The sequence below is a fragment of the Tachyglossus aculeatus genome, chromosome 22, assembly GCF_015852505.1.
Source record: "Tachyglossus aculeatus isolate mTacAcu1 chromosome 22, mTacAcu1.pri, whole genome shotgun sequence".
Classification (NCBI taxonomy): Eukaryota; Metazoa; Chordata; class Mammalia; order Monotremata; family Tachyglossidae; genus Tachyglossus; species Tachyglossus aculeatus.
The window spans coordinates 1,802,273-1,820,117 of NC_052087.1; the positions used below are offsets into that span (position 1 = coordinate 1,802,273).

General features: G+C 51.9%; 1 protein-coding gene across 1 annotated transcript in view; it reads right to left on the reverse strand.

Annotated features, from left to right (window-relative positions):
- Positions 1–17,845, reverse strand: part of PDE6C (phosphodiesterase 6C) — a 53,604-nt gene that overhangs the window by 18,561 nt on the left and 17,198 nt on the right. The window contains exons 9-18 of the mRNA XM_038764782.1: positions 11,548–11,697; positions 9,365–9,508; positions 9,093–9,161; positions 8,709–8,855; positions 8,290–8,397; positions 7,269–7,378; positions 5,596–5,683; positions 2,225–2,325; positions 2,032–2,139; positions 1,222–1,285 (exon numbers count right to left, since the gene is read on the reverse strand). Of these exons, the coding sequence (XP_038620710.1) occupies positions 1,222–1,285; positions 2,032–2,139; positions 2,225–2,325; positions 5,596–5,683; positions 7,269–7,378; positions 8,290–8,397; positions 8,709–8,855; positions 9,093–9,161; positions 9,365–9,508; positions 11,548–11,697 (1,089 nt within the window). The remainder of the gene's footprint in view (positions 1–1,221; positions 1,286–2,031; positions 2,140–2,224; positions 2,326–5,595; positions 5,684–7,268; positions 7,379–8,289; positions 8,398–8,708; positions 8,856–9,092; positions 9,162–9,364; positions 9,509–11,547; positions 11,698–17,845) is intronic.

Here is a 17,845-nt window from a genome sequence, read left to right on the forward strand (position 1 = left end):
GCGAGCCCGTTGTCGGGGAGGGACCGTCTCTATATGTTGTCAACTGGTACTTTCCAAGCACTTAGTACAGTACTCTGCACACAGTAAGCGCTCAATAAATACGATTGAATGAATGAATGAGGGAGAACAGGTATTGAATCCCCATTTTACAGATGAGGAAACTGAGGCACAGACAAATTAAATGGCTTGCCCAAAGCAGAGCCCCTAATTCTCAGGCCTGTGCGCTTCCAATAAGCACTCAATGAATACGATTGATTGAATGAATGAATGAATAACTCCTCCTCCTAATACTACTGCTGCTGCTACTATTACATCTAACTACTACTTTCATTCATTCAATCGTATTTATCGAGCGCTTACTGTGTGCAGAGCACTGTACTAAGCGCTTGGGAAGTCCAAGTCGGCAACATATAGAGATGGTCCCTACCCGACAACGGGCTCACAGTCTAGAAGGGGGAGACAGACGACAAAACAAAGCATGTTGTCAGGTGTCAAGTCATCAGAATAAATAGAAGTAAAGCCAGATGCACATCATTGACAAAATAAATAGAATAGTAAATATGGACAAGTAAAATAAATAGAGTAATAAATCTGTACAAACAGATATACAGGTGCTGTGCTGGGAAGGAGGTAGGGTGGGGGGGGGATGGGGAGGGGGAGAGGAAAAAGGGGGCTCAGAAGGCCTCCCGGAGGAGGTGAGCTCTCAGTAGGGCTTTGAAGGGAGGAAGAGAGCAGATGTGCGGATGTGCGGAGGGAGGGCATTCCGGGCTGGGGGAGGACGTGGGCCAGGGGTCGACGGCGGGACGGGCGAGAACGAGGCCCGGCAAGGAGGTGAGCGGTGGCAGAGGAGCGGAGGGTGCGGGCTGGGCTGGAGAAGGAGAGAAGGGAGGCGAGGTAGGAGGGGGCGAGGGGATGGACAGCCTTACTTCTACTACTACTATTACTGCTACTACTTCTCCCCACTGCTGGCCAGAGCGGAGGCCCAGAGAGGAAGCAGCAGCCAGTCCTGCTCCGCAAATCTAGCCTCATTCGAACTGAAAGTGGCCCTTCCGAGGGCGGTTTGGACCCCTTCGGCTGTGGCTGGGAACCTGGACGGCCCCAGAGCCTGGAGGGCTGGGGGCTGGGACCTCCTGCTGCCAGGGCAGGCTGGGAGAGCTGACCCGTCCCCAGATCAGCCCAGTGAGGCCAGAGGGAGGCAAGTATGGCCTTGCGGGTGCCCACCTGGCTCTGAACCTCCCACGGCTTCGTGATGGCCGACAGATCACACCCAGTCATCATCATCGCCCTGTGGAGGGAGAAATCCAAGTCAGGGGCAACCCTGGGCCACATCCCACAACAACCACTAGCCAGGGCAAGCCCATGCCAGTCACCACTGGCCACTGCCAGCCGGAGCCAGCCATCCATGGCCAGCCGGGGCCAGCCAACACGAGCCAGTCATCCAACACCCATCGGGGCCACCCAGGACCACCAAGCACCAATCAGGCCCCCTCAGCACCAGCGAGGGCTAGCCCAAACCAGCCAGGGCCAGCCAGGGCCAACGCACACCAGCCAGAGGTAGCCAGGGCCAGCCAAGGCCAGCTAGGACCATCTAACACCAGTCAGCACCACTTAGAATTAGAAAACACCAGTCCACAGCCAGGCGTAGCATGATTTCCAGGGGAGCATTTCATTCAATCGTATCTATTGAGCGCTTACTGTGTGCAGAGCACTGGACTAAGCACTTGGGAAGTCCAAGTTGGCAACATAGAGAGACGGTCCCTACCCGACAACGGGCTCACAGTCTAGAAGGGGGAGACAGACGGCAAAACAAAACACGTGGACGGGTGTCAAGTCGTCAGAACAAATAGAATTATAGCTAGATGCACCTCATTAACAAAATAATTAGAATAGAGTAATAAATCTGTACAAACATATACAGGTGCTGTGGGGAGGGGAAGGAGGTAGGGATGGGGAGGAGGAGAGGAAAAAGGGGGCCCAGTCTGGGAAGGCCTCTTGGAGGAGGTGAGCTCTCAGTAGGGGCCGAGTACCTACATTATAACTTCCTTTTTGGTTGGATCGGTCGATACGTATTTGATGGCCTCTTCCTCTGTGTCCAACTTCTCACAGGCATCGACGATCTTCTGGAACATGGTTCTCTTCCTGCGGAAGACAGGAAGCGAGGCCAGGCCAGTCAGGGGCAGGAGCAGGGACAGATCAGGGGCAAGGGCCAGGGCCTTTCACTTACTTGAAATACAACGCCAGGTCCGTCGCTATGATGGCCACTTCAAATAAATGAATCACGGTTTCAAACTGGCGCTTGTTGAGGTTCTGGAAAATGTTCAGGCTCTGCAGGGTGGACAGCGGGCGGTTGGCGCGGCGTTTGGGTTGGGCAGCAAGCGTCGGCCCTTGGGACTGGTCCCTCCCGGGCCCTCCCGCTGCTCGGCCTGGCCTGGCCGCAGAGGGGAGCGGGAAAGGCTGGAGACGATGATCCATTCAATTCAATCGTATTTACTGAGCGCTTACTGCGTGCAGAGCACTGTACTAAGCGCTTAGTACGGTCCAGCATGCCTCACTGGCATATTCTTGCTGAACGCAAAATTGGTGAGGGAATTCTGGGAGAATCTCAGAGCCGCTCAGGGAAGCATGGGAATAACTGGGATCTGCTTGCCATCCGGACTGGCTGGACCGGTAATATTGTCGACCACACTCAGCTGGAGGACATAGCCCAAGGGCGAGCACTAAAGCAGCCTCCTCTGGTCTGGCCTCCCTCTCCTCCCTCTCCCCCTTCCTTCTCCTTAAGAATAATAATAATAATAATAATAATGGCATTTATTAAGCACTTACTATGTGCAAAGCACTGTTCTAAGAGCTGGGGAGGTTACAAGGTGATCAGGTTGCCCCGCGGGGGGCTCACGGTCTTCATCCTCATTTTACCCAGTGAGGCCCAGAGAATGAAGTGACTTGCCCAAAGTCACCCAGCTGACAACCAACTTGTACTTCCCAAGCACTTAGCACAGTGCTCTGCACACAGTAAGTGCTCAGTAAATACGATTGATTGATTGATTGACAAGTGGCAGAGCCGGGACTTGAACCCACAACTTCTGACTCCAAAGCCCGGGCTCTTTCCACTGAGCCACGCTGCTTCTCTGTAGTGGTACACGATCGGCAGAGGGGTAGGGGAATGAGGGAGTTGAGTTCAATGGAGAGGGCGGCATTGAGAGCGCCAATTTGTGTGTCAAGAGAAGGAAGTGTGGGTAGGGGAACAAAATGGGACATAATGGCTTTAGAATTATTGGACGGGGCCAAAGGATGTCTCCGTGGGGGGACAGGAGAGATTCGCGGAGAGTCGTTGTGTGGGAGAGAGAGCAGGTGATGAGAACGTGTTCCAGGGGAGGAATTTCAGGGTTGGTGAGGGTACAGACCGTGCAATTACTATTCATTTAAATCATATTTATTGAGCACTTACTGTGTGCAGAGCACTGTACCAAGCGCTTGGGAAGTCCTAGTCAACAATATAGAGAGACGGTCCCTACCCAAGAACGAGCTCACAGTCTAGAAGGGGGAGACAGATGACAAAACGAAACATGTGGACAGGGGTCAAGTCATCAGAATAAATAGAAATAAAGCTAGATGCACATCATTAACAAAAGAAATAGAATAGTAGCACTAGAGATGATGAGATCAAGTGGGCGCTCTGGTTGGCGAATGGGTGGCATGGAGGGGGGCAGGAGGTCATTGGCGTTGAGGAGTGAGAGGAAGTCGACAGTGGAAGGGTGACTGGAGACATCTACAGCTTTTGAAATCTCCAAGGATTGATGTCGGGATGGCGAAAGAGAGAAGAAATGCGAGAGAGGGATCAAAGTGATTCAGTCAGGAGGGGCCCTGGGGGTGGGAGGGTGAGGGATAGATGAGTGTGACCAGCAACTAGATTGGTTGGTAGAGGTGGATGAAATGGGCTTGAAAGGAAGGAAAAGAGAGGGATGGAGGAGGTGGAATTGTGTGAAAGTGGCCTTGGAGATCAAGCAGCCCACTCCTTTCCCTTTCCCAGTGAGTCTTTCATTCGTTCCTTCAATCGTATTCATGGAGTGCTTACTGTGTGCAGAGCACTGTACTAAGTGCTTGGGAAGTACAAATTCCCAACGAGTCTTGGGAAGTGAGAGAAGTTGAACACACCCCGAGGAGAGCGGCTGGGGAGACATTGTCAGGATCAGGACCGGTCAAGAATGAAGGGAAGTTTTCCCATGGTGGAGCGGGGTTTCCAACACACCACATTTGGCTGAGGCCGTGGGAAGGGGACGGCGGTGATGGTCAGGGGTGAGTTGATGGGGGCTCATTTCTCTCTACACTCCCTCTTTTTCCCACCTTCTTTCCATCTGCTGTCCCAAGCCCTAACTTTGCCTCTCCCCTCCCCACCTCACTCCAATCCAACCTTTCATCATTCCTTAGGCCGCCATTTCTCGCCCCCCCCCGCCTCACTCCAATCCAACCCTTCGTCGTTCCTTAGGCCGTCGTTTCTTCCCTCCCCCTTCTAAAACCTCATCCCAGAGGCAGCCTAAGAAACGCACAGCTCCATCGTGGGCAAACTCTTCTTCAGTATTCATGGAGAGATGAATATTTGATGAGCGTTCGCTTTCATTAATTCCGACTTCACGGCTTGTGACCATATTGGAGGGCAAGTTTTTCTGTGTGCGTGGACAGGAAATGCATTCATTCAATCGTATTTTTTGAGCGCTTACTGTGTGCAGAGCACTGGACTAAGCGCTTGCTTTCGTTGAACTTGCCAAGCAGAGGATTGCTGTGTGGGGCGATGCCCTCAATATTACTACTACTACTAGGAGCAGGCTGGCCTAGTGGGTAGAGCGCAGGCTTGGAAGCCAGAAGGTCATGGGTCCGAATGCCGGCTCCGCCACGTCTGCTGCATGACCTTGTGCAAGTCACTTGACTTCTCTGGGCCTCAGTTGCCTCATCTGCAAAATGGGGATTGAGACTGGGAGCCCCACATGGGGCAGGGATTGTGTCCAACCCGATTTGTTTGTATCCACACCAGCGCTTAGTAGAGTGCTTGGCACATAGAAAGCGCTTAACAAATACCACAGTTATTATCATGATTATTACTAGTACTGCTACTAGAGAAGCAGCGTGGCTCAGTGGAAAGAGCCCGGGCTTTGGAGTCAGATGTCACGGGTTCAAATCCCGGCCCCGCCAATTGTCAGCCGGGTGACTTTGGGCAAGTCACTTCACTTCTCTGGGCCTCAGTTCCCTCGTCTGTAAAATGGGGATGAAGACTGTGAGCCCCCTGTGGGACCACCTGATCACCTTGTAACCTTCCCGGCACTTAGAACAGTGCTTTGCACATAGTAAGCGCTTAATAAAATGCCATCATTATCATTATTACTACCACTCCAGGAAGCGATCAAAGACGTACTGGGGAAGAGATCACCCCTCCACATTATAAGGGAGAGAATTCCCACCTTCACTGTGGGGGAAGACCTCCCATTCACATCCTTTGGCGAGGAAAATCCTCATCCGCTCCCGAACCCACTCCCTTGGGGAGAGACTGTCTACCCCATGCTAAGGGAGAGACCCCCCAGCCCGTGCTCAAGAGTCAGGACCAACCTCATCCTGTAGCAGAGTCTTGCTGTATTCCAGGTGGTGCCGTTCCATAATGGAGGATCCATGGAGCCTCGCCAAAGGGGCAGCCGACCTGGGGGAGAAACCATCCACCGTGGATTGGCAAATAGAAGACGGGCCGGAGGCAGCGTGTGGAGGGATTTCCCGAGACCTGTAGCATCAGACGTGACGTGCCCGCTCCTGACATTCAGCCGAGGGCCCGGACCGTGGCTTCAACCCAGACTTCATGAATGTCTGAAAGGGCCTGATGGCTTTGTTAAGGGGGCTGGGGGGGACTTATGTCTTAGGGAAGCAACATGACCTAGGGGAAAGTGTAAGTCAGGAAGACAACGGTTCCGCCAGATATCGCCAACCTCATGACAACCACTCATTTTCATTCATTCATTCAATCGTAGTTATTGAGCGCTTACTGTGTGCGGAGCACTGTACTAAGCGCTTGGGAAGTATAAGTTGGCGACACAGAAAGACGGTCCCTACCCAACAACGGGCTCACTTGTGTTCTCACAGTTGCCTGTAGCACAATACTAAGGGCTTGGGAGAATGCAATAATAATAATAATGATGATGGCATTTGTTAAGCGCTTACTACGTGCAAAGCACTATTCTAAGCGCTGGGGAGGATACAAGGTGATCAGGTTGTCCCACGTGGAGCTCACAGTCTCAATCCCCATTTTCCAGATGGGGTAACTGAGGCACAGAGAAGTTAAGTGACTTGCCCAAAGTCACACAGCCGACAATTGGGATTCGAACCCATGACCTCTGACTGCCAAGCCCGGTCTCTTTCCACTGAGCCATGCTGCTTCTCTGTAGAGGTAGTCAACCCAAACCCTGTTCTCCAGTAGCTTGCAATTCGGTAGGGAGACTGACATGGAAATAGTTTACAGAGACAAAGGAGGAAAGTGGATATCTCGGGGACTGAATGCTTAAGCCGGAGAGAGCCATGACCAAGATGAGGGTGGCGGGTGGGGGACATTCATTCATTCATTCAATCGTATTTATCGAGTGCTTACTGTGTACAGAGCACTGGACTAAGCGCTTGGGAAGTACAAGTCGGCAACATCTAGAGACGGTCCCTACCCAACAGCGGGCTCACAGTCTAGAAGGGGGAGACAGATGACAAAACAAAACATGTGGACAGCTGTCAAGTCACCAGAATAAATAAAAATAAAGCTAGATACATATCATTAACAAAATAAATAGAATAGTAAATATGGACAAGTAAAATAAATAGGGTGATAAATCTATACAAACATATCTACGGGTGCTGTGGGGAGGGGAAGGGGGTAGGGTGGGGGGGATGGGGAGGAGGAGAGGAAAAAGGGGGCTCAGCGTGGGAAGGCCTCCCGGAGGAGGTGAGCTCTCAGTAGGGCTTTGAAGGAAGGAAGAGAGCTAGCTTGGCGGATGTGCGGAGGGAGGGCATTCCGGGCCAGGGAGAGGACGTGGTCCGGGGGTCGACGGCGGGATGGGTGAGAACGAGGCCTGTTGAGGAGGTTAGCAGCAGAGGAGTGGAGGGTGCGGTCTGGGCTGGAGAAGGAGTGAAGGGGGGTGAGGTAGGAGGGGGCGAGGGGACGGAGAGCTTTGAACCCCAGAGTGAGGAGACGGGGCAGGCCGGAAGAGGAAGCCCGTAGACTGATGCCCAGAGGGCGGATCCCCACGTACTTCATCTGGTACAGGTTGTTGGTGCCCCGGTGGTCGATGTCGTGGCAGAAAGCCGCGGCCAACATGGCGAAAGCTTCCAGGTCGGTGTAGTACTTCTTGAGTCCACCCGTCTGCAAACAATCATTCATTCATTCATTCATTCAATCGTATTTATTGAGCTCTTAGTGGGTGCAGAGCACTGTACTAAGGGCTTGGGAAGTACAAGTTGGCAATGTATAGAGACGGTCCCTACCCAACAGTGGGCTCACAGTCTAGAATCAGCCCCGGTGAGCGGACAGAAGAGCTGATATATTCGCAGGAGCTTCCAGAGGGTTTTGGGAGCCTGTTGTGACACATTCCTCTACCTGAGGCCCGGCCTGGACTGTATTTCGCTGGGATGCCGGAGGCAGAGACACTGCCGACACACTCCCTGTCCCTGCTTGAGAGGTGGCAGCCAGGTGCGGGCCAGTCTGCCCCAGCCCCGGAGGTTGGCAGGCTGGGCACGGGGACCCGCGGGACTGGCTCCAGAAGTCTGGATTCATTAGATGGGTCAAAGCAGACACGGTCAGCTGGGTCCCTCTTGGGGCAGAGGTGGCCTAGTGGAAAGAGCAGGGGCTGGGAGCCGGGGGGTCCTGAGTTCTAATTCCAACTCCACCACTTTGTCTACTGGGTGACCTCGGAGAGGTCACGTCACTGCTCCGGGCCTCGGTTTCTTCCTCTGTAGCGTTGGTTAGCATATAAACGCCGCTTAGAGAAGCAGCGTGGCTCAGTGGAAAGAGCACGGGCTTGGGAGTCAGAGGTCAGGGGTTCAAATCCCAGCTCCGCCGCTGGGTGACTTTGGGCAAGTCACTTAACTTCCCTGTGCCTCGGTTCCCTCTTCTGGAAAACGGGGATTAAGATTGTGGGCCCCACATGGAACAACCTGATCACTTGGTATCCTCCCCAGCGCTTAGAACGGTGCTTTGCACATAGTAAGCGCTTAACAAATACCAAAGTTATATAAACAACAACGCAGTTATGATTATTAGCTGCCAGGGCCTACCGTGAGCAGGGTGAACATGGTCTGACCCACGTTGAAGCCGTGTCGCCAGTTGTGGTACGTGATGGAGCGGTAACCTTTCCTCACCGTGTACATCCACCTGGTGAGAACCTACAGAAAACAGCACCGTCAGGCCCGGGAGTTCCACCCACGCAGCCCAAGGCCGCCTCCAGACTGACCCCCGCTGCCTTCATCAAGACGGCGGCTCCGTGGAGTCGGGCGCGGCCGCCCACCTCCCAACTGAGACCACTCTCTGACCTAAGAAGAGTGGTCGACTGCCCTCCGATCGGCCGTCCAGTGGGCCGACCGCCTTCAGATTGGCTGGCCAGCTTCTCTCGGATTGTCCGACCAGTGGACGGACCACCCTCGGATCGGCCGGCCGGCGGGCCGGTGGCTCTCAGATTGGCCGGTGGCTCTCTGACCTCCACCGGCACGTTGAACTTCTCCACCACGTTGAGCTCGAAGAAGAGTCGGATTCCGCACTTGATCAGCTCGTGCTCCGTCACGGGGAAGTCACTGAAGCGGAATTCGTACAGCTCCACCTCCTTCGGGTCGGGCAGCTCCTCTTTCTGTTCGGACAAAGACCGTGGCCATGTTCCTGAGCAAATGCCCTGGATGTCCGTCTGTCTCTAACCGCCCAGGGGGAGACTTGCTCGTGGAGATGTGCGAGAACCCAACAGTAACCTAACCTTAGCCAATGCCCGCCCGGTGGAGCAGACTCTAGCCCAGAGGGGAGGCTCAGAATCCAATCGCCCCTCTCAGTGAGACCCCACTTTTCCCACCGGGTGAGGAGCAAGTGGTTTTACCAGAATTTTGATAAGCTGCTTCTCTTCACAGTCTTCTATCCTGTCTTTGTTCAGTTTTTCATTGTATTTCTGAAAAGAGTGTGATTCCTATCAGGGATGTGGCCTATTGATGGCCCCAGAGTGACTCTCCTCCCCCCAGGCAGCGCGTCTGTGCTCCCTTCCCACCCATCACGCCGACTCTCCGTCTCGCTCCTCCCTGGCCCCCGGCCCCCGTGCCCATGGATCCCAGCGGCCCGGCTCCCTCTTGTTCTGCGGCCTCTCTGCGTTCTCACCAATATGGACGTGACCTCATTGGCGGTGGCCTTGGTCTGGTACATGAGCATCTCCTGGGCGATCTCCTTTCTGTTTTCCAGCTTATTCATCTTGTCGTAGGTGTCAGCATTCAAAACCGACCAGCCGAGAAACTGGGTGAGCGTCTGAAACCGACCACAGAGACAGTTTTGTCTCCTGACTCGGCCCGACGATGGGGACCGACCCATCCTGGGCTGGGGCCTCGCTTCCAGGCAGCCACAGGGACATGGTGAATCTGCTCCTGTCCGAAGGAAGTGAGCACACGAACTGGCCGTGGCACCTTTCCGTGGATTCCCACTAATCTATCAGTCAATCGATCGATAGTATAGGTTGAGGCTCCTGCTCAATTTTCTGGTTCTCTCCCAAGGCCTTAGCATAGCGCTCGGCACACAGAGAGTGCTCAATAAATACCACCGATGGATCGATTACAAGAAATGAGAAGGCAGGATGCTTACCCGTCCTTAAGCAGCTTACAGTCTAGCAGGAGAGACAGACGCAAAATAAATTACTAATAGGAAAGAGGGAATGGAAAGATAGCCATGCGAATGCTGAAACAGTCTAGTAGGCGAGACTAGATTCATTCATTCAATCGTATTTATTGAGCGCTTCTCAGGTGCAGACTAGATGTTCTGATGGTTGTGACTGTGGTGGTTGTGAATGCATCAGTGCAGAGATAGTGCAAAAAATAAACCGAGGTGGGAGAGGATCAGGGAAGGACTCCTGGAGGAGGTGGGTTTTCAGAAAGGCTTTGAAGATGCTGAAGGTTTGCAAGATTGCTCAGAAGGGTATGGGGGCTCCACGCAAGAGGAAGGGGTGAGAACAAAGGGATCTGAAAGAGGGCAGCTAAGAACGAGGCACAGTGGATAAATTACCTTGAGAGGAATGAGAGAGAGATGTCCTCCCGTCACCTCAAACCTCATGCATCCAAAGCAGAGCTCCTTATCTTTCCACCCAAACCCGGTCCTCTCCGTGACACTCCCATCACTGTAGACGGCACTGCCATCCTTCCTGACCCGCAAGCCTGTAATCTTGGCATTATCCTTGACTCCTGTCTCTCATTCAGTCCGCATATTCAATCCATCACTAAATCCTGTCAATCCCACCTTCACACCATGGCGAAAATCCCCCCTTTCCTCTCCATCCCAACTGTTACCACCTTACTGCAATCACTCATAATAATAATAATGTTGGTATTTGTTAAGCGCTTACTATGTGCCAAGCACCGTTCTAAGCACCGGGGTAGATACCAGGTAATCAGGTTGTCCCACTAGGGTTGTAGTCTTCATATGTTGCCAACTTGTACTTCCCAAGCGCTTAGTACAGTGCTCTGCACACAGTAAGTGCTCAATAAGTACGACTGAATGAAAGAATGAATCCCCATTTTACAGATGAGGGCACTGAGGCACAGAGCAGTTAAGTGACTTGACCAAAGTCACACAGCTGAGAGGTGGCGGAGCCGGGATCAGAACCCACAACCCGAACTCCCAAGCCCGTGCTCTTTCCACTGAGCCAAGATGCTTCTCGTTGTTGCTGTCCTCCTTCCCTTCCCCACAGCTCCTGTATATATGTATATATGTTTGTACGTATTTGTTACTCTATTTATTTATTTATTTTACTTGTACATATTTATTCTATTTATTTTATTTTGTTAATATGTTTGGTTTTGTTCTCTGTCTCCCCCTTCTAGACTGTGAGCCCACTGTTGGGTAGGGACCGTCTCTATGTGTTGCCAACTTGTACTTCCCAAGTGCTTAGTCCAGTGCTCTGCACACAGTAAGCGCTCAATAAATACAATTGATTGATTGATTGATTGACTGTTCTCATTATTTTCATTGTTCTCATGATTGTTGTTATTATATATGTTAAATCTTTATGGTGTGTCTAGCACAGTTCAAAGTGCTAGAGTAGACACCGATTAATCAGGTCAGTAGCGGTCCCTAGCCCACATGGGGCTCACCCTCTAAGTAGCAGGGACAGTGCCAATGAATCCCCAAGTTACAGTTGAGGAAACTGAGGCACAGAGCAGTTAAGTGACTTGCTCAAGGTCACTCAGCAGGCAACTGACAGAGCTGGGATTAGAACCCACATCCTCTGATTCCCAGGCCCACGCGCTTTCCAGTAGGCCCACCCTGGTCCTCAACCGACATGATTTCTTTAAACTCACCTCGGTGATCTGTTCGTCGTACTCATCGAAGGGCTTTGCGTCCTTTCGGTTGTAGAATGTGGCAACCCCCACAATTTCTTCTTTCCTGTTGACAATCGGCAGCGACAGGACATTTTTGATGACCCAGCCCGTTTCGTCCACCGGTCCTTTCTACGGCATAGGGAGGATGCCATTATTAATGGGAAAGTGAAGACGCTTTATGTCACTATATTCACAAATATAAAAATGGAGGCCATAGCCATCTTCAGTCCCTAGGGTTACTGGGGGTGAAAGTCAATCAGTGTGTGCCCGTGTAGCCGATCGAACCGACCACTTAATCCATGGTATTTATTGAGCGCTTGCTGCGTGCAGATCACTGTACTGAGCACTTGGAAGAGTACAATACAACAGTATGACGGTCCTCTCCAATGGCACGTTGAAGAGTTGTCCTTTGTTGTGTTGTGCATTTGCCTATAGCTATCTTCCTTTCCCCAACTTAGGGTCACCATCTCCCCCGAGGAGTTTCCCCCCGTTTCTGATGGCTGTACCCCCCAAAATGTCCCGCTCCTGCCATCTTCCACCTGTCCACCGCTATCTATGACACCAGGTTGGAGTTCTTGCTTCCCTGTGGCTTGCAAGCTTGCCTTCTGTCTGCCCTGTCTCCAACTGCCTTGTTTCCTTCCTCTAATAATAATAATAATAAAGATGATGGTATTCCTTAAGCGCTTACTATGTGCAAAGCACTGTTTTAAGCACTGGGGGGATACAAGGTGATCAGGTTGTCCTACGGGGCGCTCACAGTCTTCATCTCCATTTTACAGATGAGGTCACTGAGGCCCAGAGGAGTGAAGTGACTTGCCCGAAGTCACACAGCTGACAGTCTGCGGAGCCGGGATTTGAAACTGTGACCTCTGACTCCAAAGCCCAGGCTCTTTCCGCTGAGCCACGCTGCTTCTCTAGACTGTAAGCACGTCGTGGGAATAATAATAATAATAATGATGGCATTTATTAAGCACTTACTATGTGCAAAGCAGGAAGGAACGTGTCTACCAACTATGTTGTATTGTACTCTTCCAAGCATTGAGAACAGTGCTCTGTGCACCAAGAACTCCCAATATCTATGATTTATTGATTGATTTCCACTCCTTACGCCAAAACTACGTGTTCCCCTAGCATATCCAGTCTCCTCCCGAGTCCCAACTGGCACTGGTGTGACGATGCAGTGAGCTTTAGCTTGGACGCGGGTGGTTTCGCTGCTTTACTGGTCCTCAAAGCTGGTGGTTCTTGAGATTAGGGAGGATGCCATTATTAATTGGAAAGTGAAGACACTTTACGTTACTATATTCACAAATATAAAAATGGAGGCATAGCCATCTTCCGTCCCTGGGGTTACTAGGGGTGAAAGTCTATCAGCGTGTGCCCGTGTGGCCGATCGAACCGACCACTTAATCCATGGTATTTATTGAGTGCTTGCTGGGTGCAGATCACTGTACTAAGCACTTCCACAGAATAATAATAATAATATTATTCTGGTTCTGCGGAATAATAATAATAATATTATTCCGGTTCTGCGGAAGAGTGGAACTGTTGGAACTGCTCGAAGTGGAAACGGAGCTTCCGTAACAGATCCAGATCTCACAGCCACTAAGAAGTTTGGACACAACCACTGACCTCTGTCCGCAGTTCGGTCTGCAGTTCGCTCTTCCCATACCCAGCCCACGAGGAGCTTACAGTCTAGCGGGGAGGACAGGCATTCGTGTAAATGACGGACAGGTACGTAAACGTCGTGGGGCCTATCGGAACGGTAGATGTTTGGATGGAGAGGAAAGTGTAGAGTCTAGAATTGAAGTGAAGGTAGAGCCGACAGGATTTTGTGAACAGATTGAGGGTGCGGGTTGAATGAGAGAGGTGAGTGGAGAATAATAATAATAATAATAATGGCATTTACTGAGTGCTTACTATGTGCAAAGCACTGTTCTAAGCGCTGGGGAGGTTACAAGGTGATCAGGTTGTCCCACAGGGGACTCACAGTCTTAATCCCCATTTTACAGATGAGGTAACTGAGGCCCAGAGAAGTGAAGTGACTTGCCCAAAGTCACCCAGCCAACAATTGGCAGAGCCGGGATTTGAACCCACGACCTCTGACTCCAAAGCCCGGGCTCTTTCCACTGAGCCACGCTGCTTCTCTAATAGTGCCAAGGTCACGGGCGTGTGCGGCAGAGAGGCTGGGAGCGCTATCCGCAGCGATAAGAAAGTCGGTGAGGACAGGGTTTGGGTGGAAGGTGAAGAATTCCGTTAGGGTCAGGTGAAGCCTGAGGTGTCGGTGGGACCGGAAAGTCTCAAATACGATCGATTGGTTGACGTCCAAATAGAGATTCCCTGCCGGCAGGAGAAAAGGCCGGGCTGCAGAGAAGGAGAGGAGGTCAGTACTGGAGAGGTGGATCTGGGAATCGTCCATGTGGAGAGGGTAGTTGAAGCCGTCGGAGTGACTGAGTTCTCCGCGGGAGTGGGAGTGGATGGAAAATAGGAGGGGAACCCGAACTCAGCTGTGAAGGACTCCCACAGTTAAAGGGTGGGAGGAAGGAGAGGGGACTGAGAAAGAGACTGAAAAGAGGGAGGAGGTGAAATCAAAAGACAGTATCTGCAGCGTGATTCAGTGGAAAGAGCCTGGGCTTTGCAGTCAGAGGTCATGGGTTCAAATCCCGGCTCTGCCCATTGCCAGCCGTGTCACTTCACTTCTCTGGGCCTCAGTGACCTCATCTGGAAAATGGGGATGAAGACTGTGGCCCCCCCGTGGGACAACCTGATCACCTTGTAACCTCCCCGGCGCTTAGAACGGTGCTCTGCACACAGTAAGCGCTTAACAAATGCCATCATTATTAGCATCATTTCCCAAGCCCTCCCTCCTGTCTGGAACATTTTCCCCCTTCACATCTGACAGAACAGCACTCCCCCCGTGCTCAAAGTCCTTCTGAAATCCTATCTCCTCCAAGTAGCCACCCCTGATGATTAATCTCTCAATCTGATATTCCCACCCACTGCTATTTTGGCATTTTTGCATGACCTAAGCCTTTTAATACTCTCTGCCCATTGTAGCACTCGTGAATGCATTTTTAGACTCTAGGACTTCCTCCTATCAGTGATGTTTTTCCGGGTCTGTCTCCCTTGCTAGACTGTAAGCTGATTGAGGACAGGGATCACATCAGCTAGCTCTTTTCCAGTCTTCCAAGCGTTCTGCGCACGGTAGCCCCTCAGTAAATACTTCCGACAGCGTGCCGGACTGGGTCAGAGCTGGAAGTGTCCTATCCGATTTACTCCATGCTGTCAATGGGATAAAGCTGGGGGGCAGAGGGGACGGGGGGATGGCGGGGATTGAACGCAGGAGGATGCGAGCACAGGAAGGCAAGGAAGGGGTGAGAACGGGAAGCTGTGGGCATGGAGGGGGTGAGCCTTAGGAGGGGTTGAGCGCAGGATGGAGTGGCCGCAGGATAGAGTGAGCACAGGAGAGAGTGGGAGGCCCTGAGAAACTGAGTCAGGGTAGATCCAGGAGGCCCTGGGGCTGGGACAAGCCCAGGTCCCCATGGATTACAAACTCAATCCCTCCCTCTAAGTCCCTCGCCTCTTCCCAGGCTGGAAGTTGCCAACTTGTACTTCCCAAGCGATTAGTACAGTGCTCTGCACACAGTAAGTGCTCAATAAATACGATTGATTGATTGATTGATTGATTGATTGATTGGAAGTTGGAGTCTCCTTAGGCCCTTCCCAGCCGCACCCTGGTGGATCCAGACTGGAATTTGGATTTTCCAGGAGCAGTGCTCTGCACAGAATAAGCGCTCAATAAATTATAATAATAATAGAGAAGCAGCGTGGCTCAGTGGAAAGAGCCTGGGCTTGGGAGTTAGAGGTCATGGATTCTAATCCTGCCTCCGCCACATAATAATAATGGCATTAATTAAGTGCTTACTATGTGCAAAGCACTGTTCTAAATGTTGGGGAGGTTACAAGGTGATCAAGTTGTCCCACAGGAGGCTCACAGTCTTCTCCCCCATTTTACAGATGAGGGAACTGAGACCCAGAGAAGCAAAGTGACTTGCCCAAAGTCACCCAGCTGACAAGCAGCAGAGGTGGGATTTGAACCCATGTCCTCTGACTCCAAAGCCCAGGCTCTTTCCACTGAGCCACGTCGGCCGTGTGTCCTTGGGTAAGTCGCTTAACTTCTCTGAGCCTCAGTTCCCTCATCTGTAAAATGGGGATGAAGAAGGTGATCCCCACATGGGACAACCAGATCACCTTGTATCCCCCCCCCCAGAGCTTAGAACAGTGCTTTGCACATAGTAAGCGCTTAATAAATGCTATTATTATTAATATTATTATAAATTCCATTGATTGAACAGTTGGGGCTCCTGGGGAGGGAAGCCGAAAGAGATGGAGAGAGGGAAAGAAGGCGGAGTGCTCTGCACACAGTAAGCACTCAAAAAATACCACTGATGGAAGAGAGAGGGAAAGAGAGCAGAGAAATAAAAATCATTTGTCCCCTAGCACTGACCCCGTTGCCCACAGTGGTCCAGCTTGGGGATCAGCGTGGCTCAGTGGAAAGAGCCAGGGCTTGGAAGCCAGAGGTCATGGGTTCTAATCCCGCCTTTGCCACTTGTCAGCTGTGTGACTTTGGGCAAGTCACTTTACTTCTCTAGGCCCCCATCAGCTCATCTGTAAAATGGGGACTAGGACTGTGAGCCCCACGTGGGACAACCAGATGACTTTGTATCCCCCCAGCGCTTAGAACAGTGTTTCGCACATAGTAAGCGCTTAACAAATGCCATTATCATCATTATTATTATTATCGGGCCACCCGGAACCAGGCCAGTTGGTGGAGAGACATTCCCGGGCCAGCTGGAGGCCGGAAATGCCGACCGCTGGCCAGTGTGGCAGCGATGGCATTGAATGGGGCTGCCCCCCTGAAGATCATCCAGTGGGGTGGCATTGCTGCTAGTGCCCCCTAAACTACTGGAAACGAGGTCTCCTGCTCAGTGGAAAGAGCCCTGGCTCTGGAGTCGGAGGTCATGGGTTCAAATCCCGCCTCCACCACTTGTCAGCTGGGTGACTTTGGGCAAGTCACTTAACTTCTCTGAGCCTCAGTTACCTCACTTGTAGACAACCGGGAGCCCCCCGTGGGACAACCTGATCCCCTTGTAACCTCCCCAGTGCTTAGAACAGTGCTTGGCACATAGCAAGCGCTTAATAAATGCCATCATTATTATTATTCTCCCTGCCACCAGTGGTGCTTTATTGGATGGCGGGACAGAACTTCGAACAGTAGGTTGGCTGATCGCCTCAGCGCACCTAGGATTGTGGGCCGGCGTCTGACTTCCCTTTCTCGGTGACTGGGCAGGACTAGAGCTTCCCTGTTTTCCAGGGGCCGGGCACTGCCACGGTTGCTTGGGACCCCACGGGCCAGGACAGATGGGGACGACTCGGTAAGGGAGCTTGGAGGGGATGGGAAAGTGCCCAACGTGGGCAGGGCCAGACGGGAGTTCTTCCCAAGTGCTTAGTACGGTGCTCTGCACACAGTAAGTGCTCAATAAATACGATTGAATGGATGAATGACTGAAAGGAGTTGGAACTTTAGGAGAAGCAGCGTGGCTCAGTGGAAAGAGCACGGGTTTTGGAGTCAAATCCTGGCTCGGCCAATTGTCAGCTGTGTGACTTTGGGCAAGTCACTTCACTTCTCTGGGCCTGAGTTCCCTCATCTGTAAAATGGGGATTAAGACTGTGAGCCCCCCATGGGACAACCTGATCACCTTGTAACCTCCCCAGTGCTTAGAACAGTGCTTTGTACATAGTAAGCACTTAATAAATGCCATTATTATTATTATTATTATTAACTTACCATGCCTGCTCCATTGCCACCTTGATTGTCAATGGAGTGGGATCCCATTACCCTCAGTGACTGGGCCTGTCCTGCCTGAAACCTGACCGCAGGCCGCCCTCAGCTACGATTCGGGGGTGAGGTATTCCGATCACGACAGCTCCCAGCTCCCTGCCCCTGCCCCTCCCACGCCTGAAACAGGATGACTTTGTCCTCTTCCCATCTCTCCCGCCCCCCAGTTCCTAACAGTGTGCTCTGAAGAACATAACATGGCGGGTGGGACAAACCCCCCAAACCCCCAGATCATCATCATCATTAATCGTATTTATTGAGCGCTTACTGTGTGCAGAGCACTGTACTAAGTGCTTGGGAAGTACAAGTTGGTAACATATAGAGACGGTCCCTACCCAGCAGTGGGCTCACAGTCTAAAAGGGGGAGACAGAGAACAAAAC